This window comes from Lutjanus erythropterus, chromosome 3 (genome assembly GCF_056507025.1).
Source record: "Lutjanus erythropterus isolate fLutEry1 chromosome 3, fLutEry1.hap2, whole genome shotgun sequence".
Lineage (NCBI taxonomy): Eukaryota > Metazoa > Chordata > Actinopteri > Lutjaniformes > Lutjanidae > Lutjanus > Lutjanus erythropterus.
The window spans coordinates 7,920,426-7,945,191 of record NC_139319.1 but is presented as its reverse complement, the minus strand read 5'-3'; the positions used below and the strand labels follow the sequence as shown (position 1 = coordinate 7,945,191).

General features: G+C 41.5%; 1 protein-coding gene across 6 annotated transcripts; it reads right to left on the bottom strand.

Annotated features, from left to right (window-relative positions):
* Window positions 1-1,738: 1,738 nt before the first annotated feature.
* On the bottom strand, window positions 1,739-23,920 carry LOC146329589 (bromodomain-containing protein 4-like). Of its 6 annotated transcripts, none has more exons than XM_084714855.1 (22): window positions 23,792-23,920; window positions 20,291-20,445; window positions 19,084-19,324; window positions 18,894-18,986; window positions 15,836-15,973; window positions 15,590-15,722; window positions 13,924-14,249; window positions 13,442-13,813; window positions 12,492-12,620; window positions 11,418-11,639; window positions 11,014-11,243; window positions 10,822-10,922; window positions 10,456-10,713; window positions 9,038-9,136; window positions 8,135-8,524; window positions 7,252-7,866; window positions 6,212-6,312; window positions 5,855-5,975; window positions 5,354-5,487; window positions 5,048-5,238; window positions 3,356-3,599; window positions 1,739-3,266 (listed from the first exon to the last, which is right to left on the bottom strand). In XM_084714855.1, exons 3-22 carry the CDS (start codon window positions 19,210-19,212, stop codon window positions 3,198-3,200), a joined length of 4,095 nt encoding a protein of 1,364 aa, XP_084570981.1. In that variant the 5' UTR covers window positions 19,213-19,324; window positions 20,291-20,445; window positions 23,792-23,920; the 3' UTR covers window positions 1,739-3,197. The 6 variants fall into 6 exon arrangements, with proteins under 6 accessions (XP_084570981.1, XP_084570985.1, XP_084570984.1 ...); XM_084714859.1 differs by having other exon boundaries at window positions 5,360-5,487; XM_084714858.1 differs by having other exon boundaries at window positions 9,038-9,133.
* Window positions 23,921-24,766: the final 846 nt, after the last annotated feature.

Genomic DNA, 24,766 nt, shown 5'->3' with positions numbered 1-24,766 from the left:
TACCTTGACATTTTCAGTATGCTTTAAGCAGCCTTTGCCCTTATTTTTTGACATATACCAATCCACTTTTTTACAGTTCCTCTTTTTTCTTGATGTTTATGATTATTTGTTGTAGTTATTGCTATGATCATCATATTCTTCAGCAGCAGCAGCAGTAAGATTACATGAACACTACATGAACTTAAATCTAGAAAGCTTGTGTAGTTTGTGTAACGTAACTTGAGTAATAGCTTCTGCATTCATTGATGTCACAGTGTTGTTGTTGATGTTAAGGACAAACTACAGGCTTGGATTCCTCGTCTCTGCCTCTGAGTAACCAGAGGGTGCACTGACTGAATGTTTTTGTCACCTAAAGCTGGATATACTTGCTGTTGAACCACACGTTTGTGTTCGTGTAGCGTTAATTTCTGAGGACACGCATAACCATCGCTCCAAACGGATGCAGGATTCGTGCAGCTGCCATGACGTGCAGGGGTGTGTATGCAAACATGTAGTTATAATTAAGTATTTATCTAGTCTAATGGCCAACAAAGTAATGTCTATAGGCTTGGCAACGTGTGTGGATGGCAGAAGCTTGTGTGCACAGTATCCTGGAGCCAGGGGAACTCTGCTTTCTTGGTCAATATAGCACAGAGTGAGGAATTTATTGCTTCAATTGACCACATTTACCATATGTACCTCATTCCAAACACATTAATTTGCTGCTACAACAGCCTCCACTTCATCTGGTTGCAGGGATTTGCTCCCATTCAGCCAGTGAGAGCAGACAGACACTGATGTTTACTGATGAAGTCTGGTTCACATTCAGTTCATCCCAAAGGTGTTAGAGGAGGTAGAGAGTTTAGGTCAGGACTCTGCGCAGGTTAGTCAGTTTCTTCAACAGTAAACTGGGAAACCTCACGTATATATGGACTTTGGTTAAGTGTGTACGGGGGGAACTGTCATGTTGAAACAGGAAAGTCCCAAACACAAACTGTTGCCACAGACTAAAACCACGAAAAAGCTACTAAAGCTGCATTCTTTTGACTATACAGGGCATGTTGAGAACACACCAGTGAACGAGAGCTCCAACTGAACCTACTGTACGGCTCCCTCCTGTGGCTGAAATCATAACCAGCTGGACCACAGAAACAGTGAATGTGTGATGAAGTTCACAGACAGTGTGGAAGACAAAGAACAAATACAAGAATTTTAAAGATTTTTTTAAATATTATTTTAATACTTTTCTTAAAAAAAGATGTTGTACTCCATAATCTTAACAAGATGAATCTATTGACCTCAATGCCTCACTCACCAACATACCAACAGGTTGTTCTGGGTAAAATAAATCAGGAGAAAAATAGCAAAGGGAAAAAAAAAGAAAACAAAATAAACTCAAAACAATCAAATATGAAAAGGGAAAAAGAAATGAATGAAACATTAAAAAAAAAAAAAAAAAAGCGATTATAGAATCGAAAACACTCACAGATCTCTGGGCCAACCTAAGGAAACCAGGAAAAACCTCCCACTTCCAGGAAAACACAATGGCACACGACATCCCAAAAACAGTTACCGTTTTTAAAACATTTTAAAAAATAAAAACTAAAAGACACAAAGATGATAAACGAGAACCTATTTTACAGACTGTAGAAGCTGTGAGAAGATAGTGGTGGACGAGACGGCTAAGAAGGACTAAAAACATGTACATGATTAAAGGAAATTTAAAAAAAAAAAAAGAGAGGATGAAAGCAATGAAAGTTAAGTGCAGATATTGAACAGCGACAGCATGATGGGGGCTTGTAAAGTAGTGACATACAGTGATTTTGGAACCGCTTGTTGACTATTACAGATCAAACTGCTGCAGAACTTTGCATTTAAAAGGGGGATAAAGGAAAATTAAATAGCAATAAAAACATAGCCTTTAATATAAAGTGAAAAGAAGATGCATTTTACATGTAAAAAATGTGAATGAACTTTCAGCACTCAATAGATTGGTTTTGGCATAGAGTCGAGAAACAAAACAAACAAACAAAAAGGTATGAGAGAGAATACGACAGACGAAACAATCCTCTCAATAGAATCATAAAAAAGTTTTTTTTTTCTTCTTTACAGTAAATTCTACAAAATCAAAACCAGAGCTCAGAGATGAACACAGAGACGAGCTTTGCTCCCCGAAATCCAAATTTCCTCTCATGTTCTTTTTCGTTGACGTTTCGTCGTATATAATATATATTCATGTATCTATTTATATATATAATATGTATAATTTGTGGGGTATGATTGTTAGTTTACAGGCCAGAGCGCTAAGGCAAAGGACACACTCTGAAACTTTTAAAATGCCATCGCTCCTTCCTCGTCGCCCTCGGATATTCACCGTGTGCACACACCTGACGCCTCCTCCACCTCTCCGATTAGTGACTGAAGAGAGAGAATTAGAAGTGAAGGGAGGAAGGATGTCGTAGAAAAGTGTGTGAATGTGGCCGGGGGTGTTGCGTTCCCACTGTGTCCTGAGAAAACAACCGACTCTCAGACGACCGCCGAACCTGACAAACTACCCCTCCCAGGTAAAATCCAGCTTAAAATAAAAATTAAAACAAAGCAAAACAAAAAAAGAGACGAGATTAGAAGAGGAAAAAAACAAACAAAAGTGATCTGTCCGTTTGTAATTTGTTCACCCGTTCCTTTTAAACCCTCTTCTCTCCTCTCAAGACATTAGAGAATAAGGTTTTTCACTTAATTTCTTAAATTAAATTCACCTCTTCACTGCCATTATTCTTTTTTTTTTTTTTTTAATGTAAAAGTTCTGTCCCCTCCTTATCATTCTGTCTTTCCTGTTTTTCCTTAAAGGAGCCAACTATCTTTATTATTTCACTGTCCGTTTTCGACAACCATAAACACCAAGCCAGACACCAAAACGTATCTGAGGTTGGAGGAAAAGAGGGTCGCTTATATCAATTTCACTTCCCCCCCTCTCATTCACATGACACAAGCCAGCTGTTTCAACTACTGAGAGAAAGGGACAGTTACTATCAAGTCTGTGTATTTATGTGTGTGTGCGTGTGTGTGTGCGTGTGTGTGTGTGTGTGTGCGTGTGTGTGCATGTGTGTGAGCAGCGACCATGTGTATCAGAGCATTGTGGTTTATATGCGTGTTTGTAAATTTGCGTATGTGTGTCTCTAGGTCCTTCTCTCACGCCTGTCATCAGCTTTTTTTCCCTCTCAGAACAGATTTTCTTCAAAGATGGCCATCAGGTCGCTCTGGAAGTTGATGTCGATGGTGTCAGCCATCTGCAGAGGAAGAGAGAGAGAACAAGAAGCATTAAAGACTGACCTTAAACATCACAAATCTGTTTCTCTTTCATACGTTTGGACCGTACCGCCTCTCTCCTGCGCCTCTCTTGCTCACGGCGGCGCGCCAACTCCCTCTGCTGGTCAGGAGTGTTCTGTGCAGCTGAGGAGGGCAGGGGCGGGGCTTGCGGCTGTGTGGGTGGGGCCTGTGGGGAGTGAGTGGGTGGTGTGGAAGCCGGAGGTGTCGGAGCCAGCGGCGACTGTTGCTCCTGGCGACGGCGGGCATCTTCTTGCGCTCGACGAGCCTGCTCCATGGTGTCTTCATCGTCGCGGCTACGGGGGGGGGGGGGGTGGGGTGTGATAGCATCCTGTGAGATTTGTTCGTACTAAACATATTTCAAATAATGTATCAGCTGATATTCATTTTCTAACAAAAACACAAACTATGTTTAGTTTATATTAATCTGTGCTGCCATCGTGGAATTTATTGGCTGATGCTGACATTACAAGGGCAGAGCAGCCATTAAACATATAAAAAAAAAAAAGTCTAATATACATGGTTATCTTAGCCAGTAACACATTGTTCTGGATGGATTTTTAATTAATTAATGCAACAGAAAAATATACTGAGTTACACTGTAGATTTCCGAATGTGACTGGGGTACAGTTTGTTAAAACCAAAAGCATTCAAATGCATCATTTTACAACATATTAACGCTAGACAGTAATGGTTTTAGATTAGACTTGCTGTAATTTAGGATCTGAGAAACACGTTAAAATTTAGAAAAGTAAACGGGGACTGAGGAAATTTTAGCCAAAGTTTACAGCAGAGTGCACAAGAGTTTTAGTACAGGACTTTTTCACCACCTTCCTAAAACTCACAAGGGAGACCACTGATACTGTTCCCCAGCAGCCACACTGACAAGGCTGCCTGCAGATGTGTCTGCAGACATTTTTTATTCAGTTTATTCACCCTGTGAGTGCAGGAATCGCCCGATGCCAGCTACCTCAAAAACACCAGATAATCAGCCCAATTAACTGGCGCACAGATGAATCAGTTTATCAGTACTGATTGGATAAAATAGTCGACAAATCGCTACTGAACACATAAAACCCTGAACTGGCATATTTGAACTCCACTTGCTTGAGAGTGAGTCACCCATCACCTTACACATTTATATACACTGACTGTTGACTGATTCACTACAAATGACGTGTACTGCACTAAAAATTACAGATGCTTTCTGCTTTTTGTTCAAAGTGAACCACAGTTTATTTTTCTGTTACCACGAGCAGTTATTCCTTTCCATTCTTTTTATTTTACGACTAAAATAAAAACTGTGTCAATTGGTTTGAGTTGAAAGCTCAAAGTGGCTTATGAAATGGACTTGTATGGTGCGTTCAAGTGCTGGTAGGAATCTCCAGCATTCGGACTAGACTAGCTGCTGTATGCTTTTGGAAATTAACCAGCACAAACAATGAGAAGACTGGAAAAAAAGATTATATCAATTTGGCAGTGTCTTGCATTTGGCTCAAGACGGTGGTGTCACTGTTCCATCAGCATTTTCAAATCCATTAAGATGCAATGACACTTCAGTGGAAGCTGGACAAGATGTTCTCTGAGATGATTAAGTAACATCCAAGTGTCTAAGTGGGTTTTATTCCGTTCAGAAATTAATGAAAGTAATGGCCGCTTGGAAGGTAGGCAAAGCATACTGGTGCTTCTAATAAGTCTTTTCTGCTTTCTGTGTTACACGCTACTTCAGTTTCCTCCCACTTACCGTAGCTTCTCTTGCTCTCTCCTGGCCTGTTCAGCCTGTGCTTTCAGCTGTCTCTCTCTCTCCTCCTTCTCCCTGGCGGCCCGTCTGAACTGTTCGAAGCTGTCGCTGGAGGAGCGCACGGAGGAGGCCGGCGTCGACTGGGACCTCTGAGCCAGGCTGGCCCAAGAACCCATGTTCTTTAACTTCACGTCCTGGGAGAAGAGGGTAGAAAATGACTGGTTAAATGGAAGGAGAAAAGACATAAACCAAAGGGGGTAATGTGGCTCTAATGTGGTTGAGGATAATTTTGTCTCATCTCTCACTCACACGCACCTGTGTCTTCTTGGGAGCAATAGGAGTTTTGGGCTCTTGCTTGATTTTGTTGTCTTGCTGGGAGCAAGGTGGTGCTGGGGAGTCTGAGTGGCGAGAACCGGGGCGAGAGCCATCCAATGACTTCAGATCTAATCCGAAAGGAGAGAGGAGACATAAATGAGGATGAACTACACGTATGCACCTCGCTGGACATCCTAACATTATAAGCAATAACACTTCTGTAGATAAATTGAGAAGGACCACCCCTGTCCAAAAAGCACCCCTGAACATAGTAAAAGGACCTACTGGTGCTGGATTTATTACATCACAAAACAAGAGCATCATTACGAAACAGAATGCAGCACAACAATCGTTTTATCTTGATTATCTTGTTTTCAGACTCGTAAGCTAAGATCATAATTGACAATATAATTCAAGTAATCAGCCAGCCCTAATTTCAGTCATTTATTTCCTAAAGATATAACAATAAAAAGATACAACAAACTCTCTACTCACTGTGTTTGTTGTCGGGTTTGTGTGAGTCTTGACGCATGGCAGGGCTGAAGGGCGAGGGGGGCAGAACTGGTGACTGGGAAGGCTTCTCTTCTTTGACCGCCACCAGGTTGGACCTCTGCTCCTACAGGGAGACACATACTATGTTTACATACAAGGACTCTTATCAAGAATCAAAAACAAAAACAACATATTTGTAAAATGTCAGCACTAAACTGGATGACATTTTAACATCTGTGTGTCTCTAAAATTTAACTAGCTCACAGTTTATGTGAATAAGGAAAGGCAGATTTTGTTTTGCCGTCAGAGACAGTCAACACACACACACACACAGCATAAAGCAGTAGATGGTCCACTCACATGTTTCTTGGTCTGTGAGGGTGACTGCTGTCCCATCGTATGGAACTGAGGCATCTGAGGAGAGTGCATCATCAGGGGGGAAGGGCTCTCACGCAGGCAACCTACAAAAACAGGAGAAGAAATGTTGAAAATACATAACAAACACATACATCGTTATTTCCCTCAATACCAAATTTAACTAGATTTACTGTGACACATATATTATGGTTATGTTTGGTGATTCCCAAGCCTTCATTTAGTAAATAAAAAAATATCAATCTAAGACTAAAAATATCAAAATAAGCACAGTGCTTTCATTTTGGAGCACCATGTATCTTGCAGTGCTTCAATATGTAATATATACACATGTAATGTAACTTGGCTTTGTGTACTCTGATTAATCCAGCATGCATTGCACTTGTTATAATTTAATTTTAATGAAAAATCAACTCCTAACATTAGTTCCTTGTGTTCTTTACCACTGTTTTGGAAGAAGGGAATAACAAGAGTAAAAGTAATGTATTTTCTTGTTAAATAAGTGCTGTAGATAGATTAGCCTAAACTGTCATGTAAATACTTAACTAAACTGTGTCAGAAGAACAGTAGCTAGGAAGTGAGCGAGACGTCTCTGCAGCGTTGTCATCATTTCAGCTTATCATGATGTCAGGTAATTTTAAGCTCAAGGAAGAAAACAGCAGAGTCCATATTATGGATTTATTTACATTTCATTTTGAAAGTTTGAATAATCAAAAATTATGTTAAAAGTTCTGAGTGTGGAAAAAGTTTAGCCGTGTATTTTTTTCTTCATGGGATTAGAATATAACAGTTTGAGCATGATGCTTTTAGATAATTAGGTTAAGTAAACGGCAACTATACGATATTAACAGTTTAGCAGTTTAAGAGAGTAAACAAGCCTGGTATCAGACTTCTATTGGACATGAAAAAGTCGTACCAAGCCATCCCAAGTCTTCAAAAGGAGTATTCAGGAAAAAACACAGTATTTGTGTAACATGTTATCTTTGTCAGCTTGGGAACCACTGCCTCAAGTTTACAGCTCTTACCTGTTGAGAAAGGCTCTGCTTTGCTGCGTGGTGACGGCTGTTGTTGTTGATGTTGTTGCATCTGTTGTACCTTCTGCTGCAGGGCCACGCCCTTCTGCTGCTGCGATGCTGACGTGTGCGTGTGTGGGAACGGCTGCCGCATGTGGCCTGAGCCGTGTCTCTGCGTCAGGGGAGGGGTCGGCGTCGTCACGGGCTGCGTGTGCATTGACGGCACCAGCTGAGAGGCGACCTGCGCAGGCGAGTGTGCGTGCGCGTGTAGCTGCTGCGGGGCGGGTCGAGACTGGAGCGACTGCAAGAAGGTGTGGACTTGACTGAGGGGCGGGATTTCAGAGCTGGTGGGCGTCGGCTCTTCGTCGTCCTCCAGCAGGGCTTGGGGAGGTTGTGCGGAGAGGGTGCCCAAGATGCCGTGTGATGGGGGCGATGGGACGCGGGGGCGGGGGACGGGGACGGGGACGGGCTGGGGGAGAGTGAGTGGGACCGAGGGCTGGAGCTGGGGTGAGGAGGATGGAGGCAGGGATGGGAGCGAGGACGGGGGAGGCTGTGAGATTTTTGGAGGAAGCGGTGCCGCTCGGTTGCTAGGTCTTGATGGTTGCTGGGGAAGAGCATTGTGGATCGCTGCAAACAAGAAGAACAGAAAAAAATATAGTTTACAGATCTTTTCTTTTTAGCCCCCCAAAAATCTGTTGCTGCAATTTTGACTTTAACATTTAAAAATGAAATGGTCAACAGCAGAGATACAGTCCTGAAAACACAAGCTGAATGCTGAGATGATAAGATCTTTTTAACTTAATTCTAGTAGAGGAAATTATGATTATCACATTCATGGAGACTTCTGAAACTACAGAGACACAAGTTGTGCATGGTGACTCTGAGGTGTACATACCAGGTGAAGGTATAATGGGATGTTGGTTTAGGAAAGGGTGCGTCTCAGTGGGCGTCTGGCCAGTGGGTGTGTTTGCGTTGAGGAGGCCAGACACGATGGGGGCACCGACAGTAGTAATGGTTGGATTGGGCTCCGTGTTCGACTGCGTCAGGTGAGGGTTCATGAATTGAGCCAGAGGATCGAATCCAGGGCTCAGCAGCTGGGACGAGTCCAGAGACGGGACAGGGACGTGGACAGGGGGAGGGGGGACAAACGGTGGTTTGGACTGGACCACTTGAGGCTGAATCTGAGGCTGAGGAGCAACTGGGCCTGCTCCGCTACTGAGGGACTGGTGCGGTCTCTTGGTGTCTTTGTTAGACAAGGTCTTCTTCTGCTGCTTGGGAACCAGCCCTGGTAGAAAAACGAATTTGAATGAATTAATGTGAATCCAACAAATTATTAGCAAAGATAAACTTGTCTATTGATGTTGGAAAAAACAAACAAATAAAACATTTAATTTACACATTTACAAAAAGCTTCCCATGAATTCTTGGGCATTCGTGAGCAAACTAACTTACAAAATCACAGTACGGAACAACAGGAAACTACTTAGCTACATACTGACACATACTGGCCAATTAGCTGTATTATCATCCCAAGTGTACAGACACTCTGAGCGACAGATGATCGTTTTATTTTCACAAGCGGAGTGTGAAAGAGGTAATGCACACAACACTTAGCAACTACAGTTAAGTTCAAACAAGAGAAAACCAAAAAGAATCAATGCAGTATATGTAGTAGGGGGTGCCTGCTCCATCTCTCTAACAGCTAAGGGGTCTATGGCCTGAAAAATGTTGAAGACCCCTGAAACCTACTTTTTGTTTTTTTAAATAAGAGCTGACAGCTGTTGTGTGTGTGCGTTACCATTCTCAGAGTCTTCACTATCAGAGGAGTCGCTACTGTCTGAAGATGAGGATCCGGTCTTCATCTTTGTCACATTTGTTGTTTCCAGAGGCTTCTCTACTGCAACAAAACACAGCAACAACATTCAGAAACTGATGGGCCAACAGCTTGTTTCGCTCGTGTAAAAACAAGACATTTTTATAACAAAAAAAACCAACATGCATGGATAATTTCAAACAAATATGCTCATTGTCTCTCTGGTGGAGGGTTAGATAAAAGTTAACTGAAATACTCATATGGATACAGCATTTGGACAGAACCAGTCTAGCCATTTCCTCCTGTTCTACATCTTCATGTGAAGCTATGCTAACCGGATGCTTGCTATAGCTTTACATTTAATAGACAGATATGAAAGTAATGTCAGTCTTCTCATCTATCAGCCAAAATACATGAGACACTGGTGTGAAGTAACACATGCTACATTTTATGCTACACTTACCACAGAAACTGTACAGGGTTCGCACTTCTTATCTATTTTTATGCAGCTGGTGTTTTTTTTCCCCTCTACATGCGGCTGAACAGCCTTACAACAGGTAAAAAAAAGGCTACATATTTTTTGTGTTAAAAAAAAAAAAAAAAAAGTACAACCTGTTTAAAAAGGCTTAAAATAAATACCTCATGGTACCAGAGTAAATGGGATGCAGCAAAGCGACCTTGTGGGTGTTGTTACTTTTTAAATCAGTCGAATTAATGTGTATCCTTAATCCTGTAGTTAAAATGATCTAGTTAAATGAGCAATATGTAGCCACTGCATGAGCAAAAATGAGCACTACCATCCACACAGTGAGTTGGAGCCTTAGACTGCATATTAAATAGGTTGCAATCCTGTTTAAAATACAGTCTATGGTTGGAGTGAGCCGTTTCCTTCTGGCCCTTCCCTGCAGGCTGCAGGAGCTCTGCAGGAGCACATGTCCAACCTCGCAGATCGATAATAACAAGCCCTACACTGTAAGTTAATCAGCTGTTTATAACTGTCGCTTTATAGAGAGCAACTGTTATAAACATCGCCCAAACAATGTCTTCAACAAGATTATTAATGATTTGTGTTTCCTTAATCTCTGATGACGCCTCTTGGTTATTTTAGGATTTAACACAGTAAAAATATTACAGTGTTCTCCTTTAATTAAGTCAGCACTAGTGTTTAACCAACTGCATTTTTATGAAGTGTCTTCCTTTAGATCCCATTAGAAAACAGAGCGGGTTCAGTGTAGCGGGTCAAAAACACCACTCCACCTGTGCAAAGCGTTATGTCTTTGTCCCATGTATTTGGCTATAACTCTAAAATAATATTAATATTAGAGAAAGATCTATCTGTGTAAGCGCTGTGACTCAGGTGACAGCTGTTGAAAGTGTAGAGCACACACACACGAACAGCCTACCTGATGGCTTTTTCTTCTTCTTGAGGCAGCTGGAGACGTATTTCTCCAGCTCTCTCAGCGTGGAGGGCTTCAGAGTCTCAAAGTCGATCTCGATCTCGTCCGGGTTGGAGTTCTTCAGCGAAGGTTCACGTGTTTGGATTATGTGCACGACGCGGCCCAGTTTGTCACCAGGCAACTTGTTGATGTCCAGGCTCAGCTGGCGCTTCTCCTCGTACGACATTGGCTTGCACCTGTCAGCTGACACGCCCCCAAATACGTCTGGGGAGGAAAAGTATAACAGCAAATTGATATTTGATACAAACTTATTTTTTAAAGACACTTTCAAACAAAAAAAAATCATGCTAAGCATATCTCTCACATACATACCCAAGTCATCCTCTGCTTCAAGAGAGGCCGAGGGGACGAGAGGGGTTGGCCCAGGCTGAGGTGGCACAGCTGGGCGGCTATTTTTAACTCCTTCTTTCTTACTGTGATTGACAAATGATCTGATTAGCTCCAGCAGCAGCAACAACATCACAGCAATAACATCACTTATCATATTACCTCTGTAACACCTACCCAGGCTTTTTCCTGTCCTTCTTTGCAATGATTAGCTCCTTGCTGCTCTTGTTTTTCTTAGACGACTGAAGCACCACAGAGGGAGGGGTCTCCACAGGCTCCTCAGCTCCCATCTTCTTCTTGTGCTTTTCTTTCTTTTTCTCTTTCTCCTTCTTCTCCCTCTCTTTCTTCTTGGGCTTGCTGGCTTGGGGCTGGGACAGTGCTGCCAGCTGTTCATGGACAGCTTTAAGCTAGAAGACACAAAGACACGCAGTTGTGGTCTTAAGAGACGAAAAGAAAGCAGCCTGCGTATTTGTTTCTCCGTATTTCAGCATTCACCCACGTTCGGTAAAGCTGTTCTGCGTGGCCCACCCACCTGTCGTGTCTCATTAGCCTCCCTCCCCCTTCATTTTCCATCCTCTAACCTGTTCCTGTAACTCAGCCAATCGCTGTTGCCTTTCTTGTTCTGAGTCTCCTGCGGAGGACTCCGATTCGGAGGAACTGGAGCTGTCGTCTTCTGACACAGCTGAAGGAGGCAGGGCTTGTCGAGTGGAGGGGGCAGGGTGGAGGGCCGACGATGGGGTGGGAACAGGGACGGGCTCCTCTGGCTCATCAGGCATTTTGGCGAAACGCATCTCAAACACGTCCTGTTGGGAACAAAGACAGCAGGAGAAACCATGAACTCTACCTGAACCACAAAGCTGCCAACAAAAACAGTGCTGGACAGTAATAACTGGAATGACATTTACGGGTTCAACATGGACGTGTTTACGATGTTTCAGTGAATATGCAATACCAAACTGTTGTCAAAATTTGTGATTTTTAAATACATATCAATTCTCAATATGAAACTGTGTCAACACTCATTTCTGCAAAATCAATACGTCATAACCAGCTGCTTCTCTCAAATTTCTTATGCTGCATTTTTCCAGTATTTTTGGCGAGAAAATACAGAAAACAAGAAAAAGACAGTAAATTTACAACACACCCACGGACTGTGTTAGGTGACAAGACCGTGCTTACAATATTGCATTTTACTTTATTTGTCCCGCGTTCTGAGAAATAAGCCACAACACTAAAAACAGCTGTGTTACCAGCATTTAAAGCAAAAACAGAGAGAGTTGTTTGACATCACCACAGCATGAGAGACACAGGAGGTAAATGTGTTTAATATGGTAGTAAAAAACTACTGTAGGGTATTTTGATAACTTGGAACTGGATCTGGAATGGTATCAGCCAACAGTACACAACCATTTAAACTATTGCGTGACTGTTAAACAGTTCATTGCTAAACAATGAGCATCAATCTGCTGCACTCTGCTGGTAAAGATTTTCAAAAGTATTTTTGAATCTGGCTGGAGAGAAAGTTTTATGGACACAGAAGTGTCCTCATACTTTTGGTCATTTATAAGAGGTTTCCAGTAGGACGATATGAACAAAGTCAAACATCTGATTAATGTTTACTAGGGATTGCTTGACATTTATGATGTGTTGATTACCTGTAATTTGCGTGCCATGCCAACAACGTCGTGATCTGGGGGATTGTACTTGTAACAGTTAGAGAACATCAACCGCACGTCTGCGGCAAACTCTTGAGCGTCTCTGTACTGTCTGTTGTCCAGCTTTTTCTGAAAGAGACAACCAAATGCACCGCCATGATCAAAACACATCCAAATCCTTCATATTTGAAAACTAATTCTTCATTTTCTGAAGAATAACACACAAAAAACTGTTCTTGAAGGAGGGAAGGGAGGGAATTTCCAATGGAATATTTTCTTTATACAAATCAATTTTCAATCAGTTCGTGAAGGCACATAATGTTTTATTTGGACCCCAGGAGACTAGCTTTGAGCTCTAAGAAATCCAAATAAATAAACAAATGCTTAATCACCCTCTAGGCATTTTCAGCTTTATCTTTTACCCCTTGTCTAGACCACTAATGTCACGGCAGTGTCAGGCTTGCATGACGACAGCGTTCACGCCACACTGAAGCATCGGTCTGTCTATATAGACTCTTAATTGTTTCAAAATGTCAGCAGAAAATAAGCAACCAAACATTCTGTGGTGTGTGCAGTTTTCCATCGATATGTATGAATATTTCTGATCTATTGTTCATCAACAGGATGCATATGCACTGCAGGGTTAGGGAAAGGGACAGTCTGTGAGATTAAAGCAGTACAGAGTGCTGCTCTTTGGCTGTGGAGCACTCTGCTCCGTCTCGATCACAAAATGTGGATAAAATAAGTTTTCAGTGCTTCAGCTCACGTTTATGCATGTCAGACGCAGCTGTGACATGAGCTGATGCAGACAGCTGAGCTGATAAAAATTAAAGTATATAAATAAAAAACACATCTGACTAACTTGTGGTCAAATTATATATTTTATGCATTTTGGGTAAAATTCTTGCATTCTTCCATTACATGTTTGTTACCAGTCTTAATAAAATCACCTTGATGGTGCTGAGATCCATGGGGTGTTTGATGATGTCGTGGTAGTCGTGGAGGCCAAGCGCTTTTACATCAACAGGCTTGTAGAAGGGCCAGGCGTATCCTATATGCTTCTTGGACAGCATCTCTCTGACGAGGCGTGCACAGAAACGTAGCTGTTCCTGCCTTTTCTGCGTAACCGTCCCTCCCGTCTCCAAACTGCCTCCCAGGTGATGCTGAGAGTCCGGCTGCAGCGCGTCTTTTTTGGGTTGCTTTGAGGGGCGACTGCTCTCTCGGCGCGGCCGAGTCTCAGCAGAGACGGGAGATGATTCACTGAGCTGGTCGTTGGCTGTGGGTGTCGTGGTGTCTGCTTTCCTCTTCTGGCTTTTCCTTTGCTGTTAAGAATGGCAGAGATCAGAGGTTAGAAAAATGCCAACAAATCAGTTTGAGATAAATAGGTATGGCTTCTCCTTCTCCTTCTCCTTCTCCTTCTCCTTCTCCTCACCTTGACGAGGGCGGGGGAGCTCTGCAGCATCGGGGCGGGATGGAGGCCTGGGTGTGTCGGGGCTGGAGGGGGAACAGAAGTCAAGCCCTGGGCGAGGACGTCGGGTGTTGAGAGGGGAAACGGAGGTCCAAGGTGGGGTGCGTGGGAGGTGGGTGTAGGAGGTACGCGTGGGGGCTGCGGCTGGGCCAGAGCCAGGGCAGGAGGGCCTTGAGGGGCGGGTGCGGCGCGCGTCTGCGGGGTGATTGAAGGGGACGAGAAGCCTCGCGTGTGAGGGGTGGTGGAGGGGGACGATGAGTCTTGGCCTGAATCTGACTTGGTGATCAGAGCTGGAAGGAAAAATATAAACACAAGAAGATCACCAAGATGAAATCAAGGATAAAAACGCAAAGCAGTTTTATCCAGACTGGGGTTGGATGGTGTATGTTCATATAGGTGCTGGATGCTGCAAGTTGGTGAAGGCTGGAGACCAAAAAAACACTGGGAGAATCGTGATTCTGCCTTAGATTTAAACTCAAGCACGCCAGTTTCTCTGTTGGTGGCTAAAATAACCAACATAAAAGGCTTAATCTATTCCCACCATGTGACAAAGTGAAGACCCTGTGGATCAGCTTTATTTTTGATGCAAATGTCCAAACAACAACTGGAAAATTCTAGGTTCTGAACAAGGGTCGGTGCAAATCAAGCTTTCCTCCAAAATTGGAACTCAAGTATCAATCAGTACTGACTTGAAACTCGGAAGGTTTAAGTTTAATTATTTTTATGTTGCTTTATTGTTCATTTTGCAGATAAGCTTTAAATTTTGCAGGCTGGGATGATGTTGGACTGACGTCGTAATATTGAGGGGCACTCGACAGAAACTCATTCAGTCTCGTTTGAAGCCAGGTAAATAAACCAGGAGTAGTGGGTTAATGTGGAACATTACATTGTCTTTTTGTGAAAATCCAGACGGCAACAAAAGCATAACTGGTTTTGTTGTTACTCGAGTACAATCTGCTGTATCTGTTGCTGCCGTATGTAAATGTACTGATAAACAGTCTTGTTGTGCACTGACTATCTTACTTACATTTGCATAATTTGGGTTTTCTGCCGAATAAATGCTGTTGAGATGCCTACTCCTATATCTTGTCTAAGGACTTTCCCCAAGGGGATGAATAAAGTGTCTATTGAATCACATCATGTTTACTAATTAACCTACATTATGGAGCAAGCTACTTGTATTTCTTAAAACATCTTCCCTTATTAGTATTCCTTGTTATTTTGTAACACTATGACATAATGAGGTCACCATAAAAAACAAACAAACAAACAAATTAAAAATACCATGATATAATTTTAGGTCATGTTGCCCACGCCTAATCCACACCAGAGTTAAACCTGATAAACAGAAACATTCAACCTTACAGGACAGGTCTACTGAGTCCAAAGCCATCAAGATTTGATTTAACAATAAACGTTACGTGCCAGGTGTAGCTGGAGAACTGGTACAGACAACATAAGAACTTTACAAGCTTGACTGGTTAGGTTAGTATTTACTTGTCACAGCAACTCCTCAACACCATCTTTAGTGTTTGCCAACAATACACTCAAACACACATATCTTTGCTACTGAAAGGAAGACAGTCTTATTCTGACATTTTTGAGCCTACATTACCCCTGAATCTCATACCTGCCTCCCGCCTGCCCCCTCGGCGTCCCTTGGTGACCACCGCAATCTCCATCTCCTCCTGCGGCATCTCTGTGATCTTCTGAAGAAAGTGCTTCTCCAAGGCCTCCGCCATGAGGACAATGTCATCCCCAGGCTAAACACACAAACGCATACACACGTTGGTAAGACAAAAGCTCTTTGTACAGATGCTTTCCTGAACTTCAGGGAAGTCACATGTAACTGGAACGTAAGTGGCCAGTATCTGACCTTGTTGTAGATGTAGCAGTTTGTGAACATTGTGTTGAAGTCATGGATACACTCCTGGGCATTCCAGTAGTAGTTGTTCTCCAGGCGTCTCTTTATCGTGCCCATGTCCATTGGGTTTTTGATGATCTTATAGTAGTCCTTAAAGTAGAAGGAGAGCAGGGACGGAGTATTAGATTAATATCTTGTCTGTAAGAATGTGACAAACCAAAGACACAGTGTATGTTTAAGTTTCATCCTCTTTCATCAGTCCAAAGTAGATGATTAATATCGAGATGTGCATGAAACGTTGCAATCCTCGCTCGTCGGCACCAGAATTACCAGTCAGTTAAACTACTTGTCAATATTTTATTCATGTACAATGCCAGTTAACTGTTGCCTCTAAGATGTTATGCAATCGCCCACCTCTGTGCTGCAGCTCTGGTATACAGCAGCCCCTCTTTCCTACCGCGAATGAACTGATGGCCCCGATGTTGTCATCAGTAAAGTGGGACAGATGACAGTTTGTAAAATGTGCAGTTTGTCAGTATTTTGATGCAAGTAGAGCAGGCTGCTGCTAATGTCAGCTCCGTGTAAACAACGTTGTTTACTCGCTGTGATCCTGTTCGGTCTGAAAAGCTGAAGCATTAGTGAGCCGTTGTCATGTTTTGAAGGATAATGTGCAATGTTCACAATGCACAGTGTAAATGGTCACACGTTTGAGCTACGTTTAAAGTAACATGTGGCTATTGAAGAATGTGATTATCGACTTCAAATGGACAGACAACATGATCAACTGAGAAACTGTACTTTATTTTAACTGCTTTCTTTGAATTTTCTTATTGCTAGACTAGTCAACTAGTCTAAAAGTAAAAATAAAATAGAAAAAAACTATTAAAACACATCAGTGAGCCACATCATTGCACTGGCTGACATGTTTTTTCATTATGATGAAGGAATAAACAAATTCCACATGTTGTCCTACGGCCATAAATACACTATTTACTAGGGCTGTACCCGACTGAGAGTTCGGTTGAATCGGATTTGGCCGTTCAATACAAAGAGTTGACTTATTGTTTCTTTATTTTTCAGTTCAGCTCCAAACTGAACTCCTGTATCAGCCTACATGAGTCTACCTCCTGTTTACATGCCTTTTTTCCTTATCCGTGACGTGAAAACATCAGACTTTCACACAGTCAGAGAAAGTAAAAGTGTGCATCCTGCTCATAGCGTCTTTCCTGCTGGGCTGCTGACAGCGCTGTCAGTCGCTGTCTGGCGTCACGTTGCCCGCCGTTTCTATCAACCTTATTCGCTTCCATCATAGTTACTTTTGTGATGATTTTGACCGTCTCCAAACTTTACAGTCTGCCATGCTGTTGCATTGCTCTGTGTGCAATGACACAGCTAAAAAACACAAGAGCTGAAACCTGTTTATCAACGAATCAACCACAGGTTTCACCTCATCAAGTGAAACCACCAGCACATGTTGTCACAGGGCTTTTTAGCAAGTGTTCCAGCTAATATGAAAATATATTTATGATTGGTCTTATTTATAGTTATATGAGCTTCTATCTGTTTTATTCTGTTTTTTTATCGCCCACTGACTGACAAAATCTCAGTTGATTAATGATTCGACTCATCATCTTCCACTGGGCAGCCCAATAATTACTGTTTGAGAAACAGTTACAAAACTCTCTTTTCAAGAGAATTATTGATAAAAAATAATGTATTGCAAGCTGTAACCTTTAATAGAACCACACAGTACTTTTGCAGCACTTTCAAATTCCTCCCCTGAAAAACTCTGCAGCAACAAGAATGGATCCCCAGAGGAGCAGCTGTCGTCATGAAAATTCGAATAAATAAACAATAATAGGACTGGGGCAATTTGGCGACATAATCAGCATCATCGATTATGAAAATACATAAATTTGCATAACGTGTGTCGATGCATCACAATGAACTTCTGCGCCTGGTCAGAGCACGGAGAACAAGCTGCAGAGAGCATCTAAAGTGTCAAAATATTTTAGACAAAGACACAATGGTTTGGCTCTCTAGAAGCCCCACAAACTAAATGAGAAATTATCACAGCAGCACAACTACTCTGCATGGGTGCTGGAAGTGAAGCACTGAGCGACATGTCGTCCTGCAGCAGCAGGAGCGACACTGCAGCATCCTGTTTACTTTCAGTCAGCACCCAAGCTCAGTATATCAGGATTATCAACACATGAAACATATTTCTGTTTGTAAAAGTCACTTAAAATAGATTTTCCACGTTTCTTCATCCCTCACGTGTTAAAATGTCTGCAGCGCTGCTGTTAACCATCACCATGTGCCATCTAACCGCGTTATTCAGCTGTTTATATTTTATGTTCACTTTATCAGCCACATATGAACATCAGAGACTGTTTCAATTATTTTCTTTGCCCCACGCTGATGCAAAAATACACTGCCAGTGATCATCTTAGCTGCGTGACTCTTGTGAGGAAATAACTCCATGCCATAACCAGTTTAAGTTTAAGTCAAAATAGTGATTGTCCAGTTCAGTGAAGGGTTGACAGTGATTTGTGATTAAAGTAATATGCATCACAACCCCTTTTACATTTGAGGTCCAGTATTATTCTGATCAGGCATCCGACATGGAGTCAATTAAACAGGGTGGAAATTAGACAAATTTTAAAATATGCCACTATTATCATTAGTCTAGTATGCTTTCTGTGCCCATTTTTCAGGATCGTGATTTAATTTAATATTTCAGTGTAAATAAGACAAGTTTTTGATATTGATTTTAGGTAAATTAATTGTTATATTAACCCAATAACAAAAAACAGAGGTAGATTAATCACTAGGTGCAGCCCTAAACAATAACGAACCATAACTTACTGAAGACCCTGTTCCAGGTGTTTTTTAACCTCAACAAGTTTCTTCTGTCTATACATGACAGCTTGGGACCACAGAAATAGTAGCATCTTCATCTTAGTTAAGAGGTCAAGTCCATTGTCACAATGTGCCACTAAGGAAGTCTGACAATTAAAAGTAATTGGACTACACACGTTGATTAATGGCACAGAAACACATGACTCACAGGCAAATTGAGTTTGACGGCATCTACAGGAGCTTGGAAGGGCCATGCAAAGTTGTGTTTCCATAATGACTTTAACACCTCTTTAAGCAGGTACTGAAAAAGAGCAGAAACATACAAAATCAATCGGATTTAAGTCCAAACACCAGACACATTTTACATGTAAATAAGGCACATACAGAAATCTCCGTACCTGTAGCTGATTGGTCTGTCGTTTGGGTTTAGAGGCGTTCCATGTTTCAGGGGCTGGAGGGTTGAAAGGGAGAGGTGGTTGGGCAGAGGGAGGGTTCTGGCTGCTGCCTGCCTCCAGTCCGTCTCCCATGGCGGTGGTGGGTTGCAGTGGCTGAGCAGACAGTTTAGGCGGATTGGACCTGGCAGGGGCAGGTGGGACCGGGGAGACCCCCCTCAGGCCATTACACTCCTCACTCGACTCTCTGGAGGCACGAGCGAGAAACACATCATCACCGCTGCCACTACTGTTTACATTCCTGTGCTCGCTGGTGAAGCCAACTCTGATTCAACTTTCACAGGATACACAGTCGTCATTATCACACCTCAGTTCTGAAACCAACCCAATATCACATCAGCTCAATCTGAAACCAACCCACTATCACTTCGACTCAACATTAAGCATTTTCCCTCGCTCTCCGTCTCAATTATCTGTTTGTCTCGCTGTCAGTCCACAGTGTCTGCACGCTGCTCTAAAGCTTCAGCTTCAGTGGGATCGTTATGTGAGAGGGAGACAACTTACCAACACAGAAGTTATTTAAGAAAAATTAATCTTTTTGATATTTTAACTGTTCTGAGAGCAATCTAATTTGTCTCCCTTGTTGTAAGTCATCTTAAACAGAGGATCATGCGCTGAAAACGCGTCACGTGCACAAACAAATCGGCGCATTCCAGACCAACTGTAACCTGCTAGATGTCTGTTTGCCTGCAGCCTTTCTGTCTCATCAGGTAGAAGCGGAATTGGAATGTGTAAACATTTAACAGATTTTTACACTTGCCTTGTCCAGCATTTACTTAAACTGTAAGACATTAGGTACATTAGGAAGCTTTCAAAATGCAAAACATATTTTGATTTTGAAGAAGCTATGTTGTATTTTATTTAGGGATAATAACAATCAATGTTCAATCAATCAGTTGTTTAGAATTTGTCAATCAAGTAAACTTTAATTGATCAACTACCAAATAAAAAGCAGATTATTTTAAGAGCGAGGGGATAACTGTGATTTTTTTTTCAGCAATTTACTTTAGAAACTGTGGCTGAAAGGTGTGGAAAAACCAATATTTGCCATTGGTGTGCTCAACATTTCTTTTATAAAGGCCTTAGTAGAAAAAAAAGGTTAACTCTGACACATTTAAATATTAAGAATGCAAATTATTTTATAAAGACTCACATGTTTGTTGCTGTGCAGCTGTGGTCTAATCCAATTGTGTGATCATATCTCAGTTGGTGAGGTGGCGACTTCCTGAGTGACACCGGAGGTTTGTCAGTGACACACTGCGGGGGCAAGGAAACCACAACACAGAGATAGAGGGCTGAGAGTCACACCTGACAGAGGGAGATATGAAGAGGGATGTCTGATTAAAATTAAGTTAAAATTAAGGTCAACATATTACATGTGGGCTGTTTCCAACTGACATTAAAATACACTGACAAGTACAAGTTTGGCCATGCCGTGTTGTAAGCTGCTGTAACCAGAGCCAATGACACACGCAAAGAACCAAAGATATTTCTGTAACATGATAGAAATTTGATGGTTCTTTGATGTAACCCGAACATCTTTTTCTAACCACTTATTTGAGGATGCACCATTTTTGTTCATTCCTCACGTGCAATATTTAAAACGGGTTCACCGACAGTCAAACAGCGTCATTTGAGGATGCACGATATTGAATTTTTGCCAGTATTGGATGTCCTCATATTTTCCAGCTCATTTTGGTGTATTGCTGATGCATGCACATATTTTTTTTCCATCTAATTACAGACAACATTGAGTCTCCAAATGAAGATGTTTTTATCAAGTCTGTAGAATCTGAATTATTGGACAGGACATCTCTGCCTCACGAAATTCATTCTTTCAAAAGTTTTTTGATACACATTTGGCTTTTAACAAATACTGCACCTCTCGCAATTCGAGAATTGCAAAAAGCCACGCAGCAATTTGATAAAATTTCAGTCAGCTGTGCAGCCCTAACTTCCTCACAACGTGGCTCTTGTCCAGGTGCCTTTTCCCTTCAACTTCATGAAACCAAACCACCATTAAAACTCAAGAGGTAGCCTTTAGTTTGGAATATAAACACGATGCACATGTTTACGTCCATGACGTTTCACCATTCATTTGATTCAGCCACAGATGAGAACAGCCATAAATGACGTTCCCAAAACCATGACCCCTTTGGGTAAAAAGGCACTGTAAAAGAGACCAATCAGTATGTGTGGCTGTGGCAAACACTTTATCACAGGTTAGTTAATGATGTTACTGAGTAAATGACATGTGTGTAATATTACTGTACATCCTAGAGTCAATTAATAAATGTTTATTAATATTTCTTGGCAGTTAACTCTCTAACTGGAACTGTCCAGGCGATCTTAGAGTTACTCTTGTGTATCGTACAGTTACCATACTGTGTACATTTGCTTACCTACAATAATGAATTCTACCATACTAGTGCTATTACAAAATATTTCAAGTTTATATCAAATTTCTTGTCTGTTGGGACATGCTATTTTGTAAAAAATATAATAAAGCATTTATTCACCCAGAAAAACCCTTCTGGTTTTATTAGCATACATGAAAGGGTTATTGTAACTGCTAATAAAAATATTAAATTTGCAATACCATATTTTCTGAGACAGTTATCATTCTATGAAAATCTCATATCATTCTAAACCTACTCCTGTCTGATGTTTCTACACCCCTGTAGTGCAATCATCGACTGCTTTGCAAGCAAAATACCCTTATGAATGTGTCTTTTGATTCTGTTTCCAAGATAAGGACATAAAGGACAACATGCATTATGGTACATTTACTTTATACACAATATATTGGTATGTTTTCCTCTTCATTCCCCAGGGAACTGGACAGTACAGTAAGCAATCTGTAAGATAAACATTATTCTCAGCAACTCTTATTTTATATGGAGCCTTTCATTATGTGCATGCAAATAATTTGTTGCTATTTTATAGGTTTTGTGCTAGAGTTTCTTGTATGGACTTATATTTCAGTGACTTTAACGAGACAAACTACCTGACGAAGAGACAAGTACTGCAATCGCCACCATACACTGAACCCCGACCTTGAACTTTGACGGTTTCTAGATGCCATCTGATAGTGTATGTCACAGTCCTCTAAGGTCCTTTTTTGGAATTTCTGTGAGACAATCCGTCCATGCTAAAATGGAAACAATAGCTTGTCTTTCGTTAGCTGACATTTTTGTTCCTGGATGACTGCTGAATGTCTTCCACCACATACCTAAATCTTCACAGCAAAAGACTGAGTTACTTATCTAAGCTCATGTTTGGTAAATACATATATACAATTAGGGTTGCACAATATGGTGAATTTATCAAACTGCAATTATTTTGACAGATACTGTGACTGTGATATGATTCACAATTAGGAGGAATGATCATTTTTGTATGAAAATTTTAGTGTTCAGTGAACAAGGTTTATAGGCCAGGGCATCTCTACAAAGAATTTCCTAAATGAAACCAAAACAAACACTGCAACACCGCGCCATTGATGTCAACAAGCTTCCATAAATCACAATAATGTAGAATATGTATCTCAAGTGGATTGTCTGTGGGAACAAATGTTTTAGTACACTATGTACAATATAGTGATTTATGCTCACAAACTCCCTTACCATTAAGACACCACGTATTTATATCAATATTAATTGACCAGCAGCCAGCTGTCGATGTTTGACCAAATTCTTATAATCTACTGACCCAGTTCATCCAGTCTTGACAATATGCAATTGCATTCACATTAACTTCATGTATACAAATAGTATTAAGCGCAAAGCAATGTCGCAGCCAATTAGGTAGAAGAAAAGACTAAACGTCTAGACAATGAAGCGAATAAACGTCAAGTGAAACCTAAATTAATTATTCTACAAAATTTATCAGCCATTTTGCTGCTTTTTCGTATCACGTAGCAAGGTTTTTCATACTAACGCTGCCGGTAACATTATCTGAGGAAAGCACAGAACCTAAGGGCGTCAAGTGTCATGAATAATATCATTAACACTGGACACAAAGAAAAGACTTATTCAAAAATAACTTTGTTCTACACATTTGCCTTGCTAACCTTCCATGTCAGTACATCGCCATATCCACTCACTGAGAGCCAGTGACAGCTCCGCACGTAAACGGCCTTTCAGAATACAACTTGGACGGGATTGATATTCTCGAAATGACGTACGTCGCACTTCACATGAGCTCCTGCGCCATCGCGCGTAAACTACGCTGCCGAAAGGACGTAACTTATGTCACGAATACGGCCTACGGGGCTACAAACAAACAGCCTAGCAGCTAACTGGCTAGCATGAGACCGACCTGCAGCTAACGTGCACCCTGACAGCACGGAGTGTCAAATGCCACGAGAACGACCTTAACACAAGACTCGAGAGGAGAAAGACACGACACAAATTGCGCAAAATAACACCAAATGGCGCTAACTTAAAACACAGAAATTCATCTATCTCGTGTGCCCGAACCGGTGCAAGGCCTGCGAAGACAGCTCATGCTCCGCTTGCCGAAGCGCACACTGACAGCGCGCGAAATACGCCCCTGATACCCGTTGTGAACCCTCAACCGGATCCCCGGAGTTGTATGCTTTCGTTTCATATACCAATGTCGTCTACACAAAGGCACAAAACGCTATTTTTACCTTCTTCAGTCGGTTGTCAGCGCTCGCAGGTCTTCCTCGCCCCAAATCCAGAACAAACAGTCCCGTTCGACGTCGATGACGTCAGACGCACGGGGGCAGGCCGAAGTTTGTCAGCCGCCGAAATGTCACCCACAGCTCCGCCTCCTCCCGCTCTCCCCCCCCCCCTCCTCTCTCCCTCCCCCGGGGCAACATCATGCAATACCGTGTAATGATTACAGCGGTTATAACAGGTTGGTGTTTATGAATCCTTCAGCGAGGTCACCGCGCTCAGAGTCTCTCCAGTTCTGTCTTTGATCCATTAAGATGCCCAAAGTAACTAACACAGGTAAAATAAAGTCATTTTTTACGCATGTTTTTATTCCAATTCACCACAAGAGTGCAAGAGTGCGGTAAGCTGGTTGTACATTTAAGGTGTGAAGGTCCTCAGAGCGTCACAGTACAGAGGAAAGAGAAATAATATTTAAACGTGCGTGTAAAAATAAATAATTAGAATAACGAAAAAAAAAAGTATGCCAAGTCATAATTTTGAGATAAAACGTCAAAACTATAAAATAACATGTCGAAATTTTGATCTAAAAAGTCATAATGATGTGATTTTACAAAAGTGAAAATTCTAAAAAGTAATAAATATTAGCTAAAACAGTCGGAACCATGAGTATGAGATAAAGAGTAAATTATGATAAAAAGACGAAATTATGAGGAAAATCAATGAGATAAAAAGGTCATAAATTATAAGACATGAATTCATAAATATGACATTTAAAAAGTTCTAACTAGAATTTCTATCTCATGATTATGAGTTACCATGGTGATTTTTCTTTTACTGTTGGAAATGGGCTTCCATGTTGTATAAAGCCACTGAAAGCAATACTCATGTACAGCTTTGTGTTCTTTACAGATAACAGCAACGTAAAAGGAAGCTTTGACATTCAGTAAAACCAAAAATAATACATAGGTATAGGGAAAGTAATATAT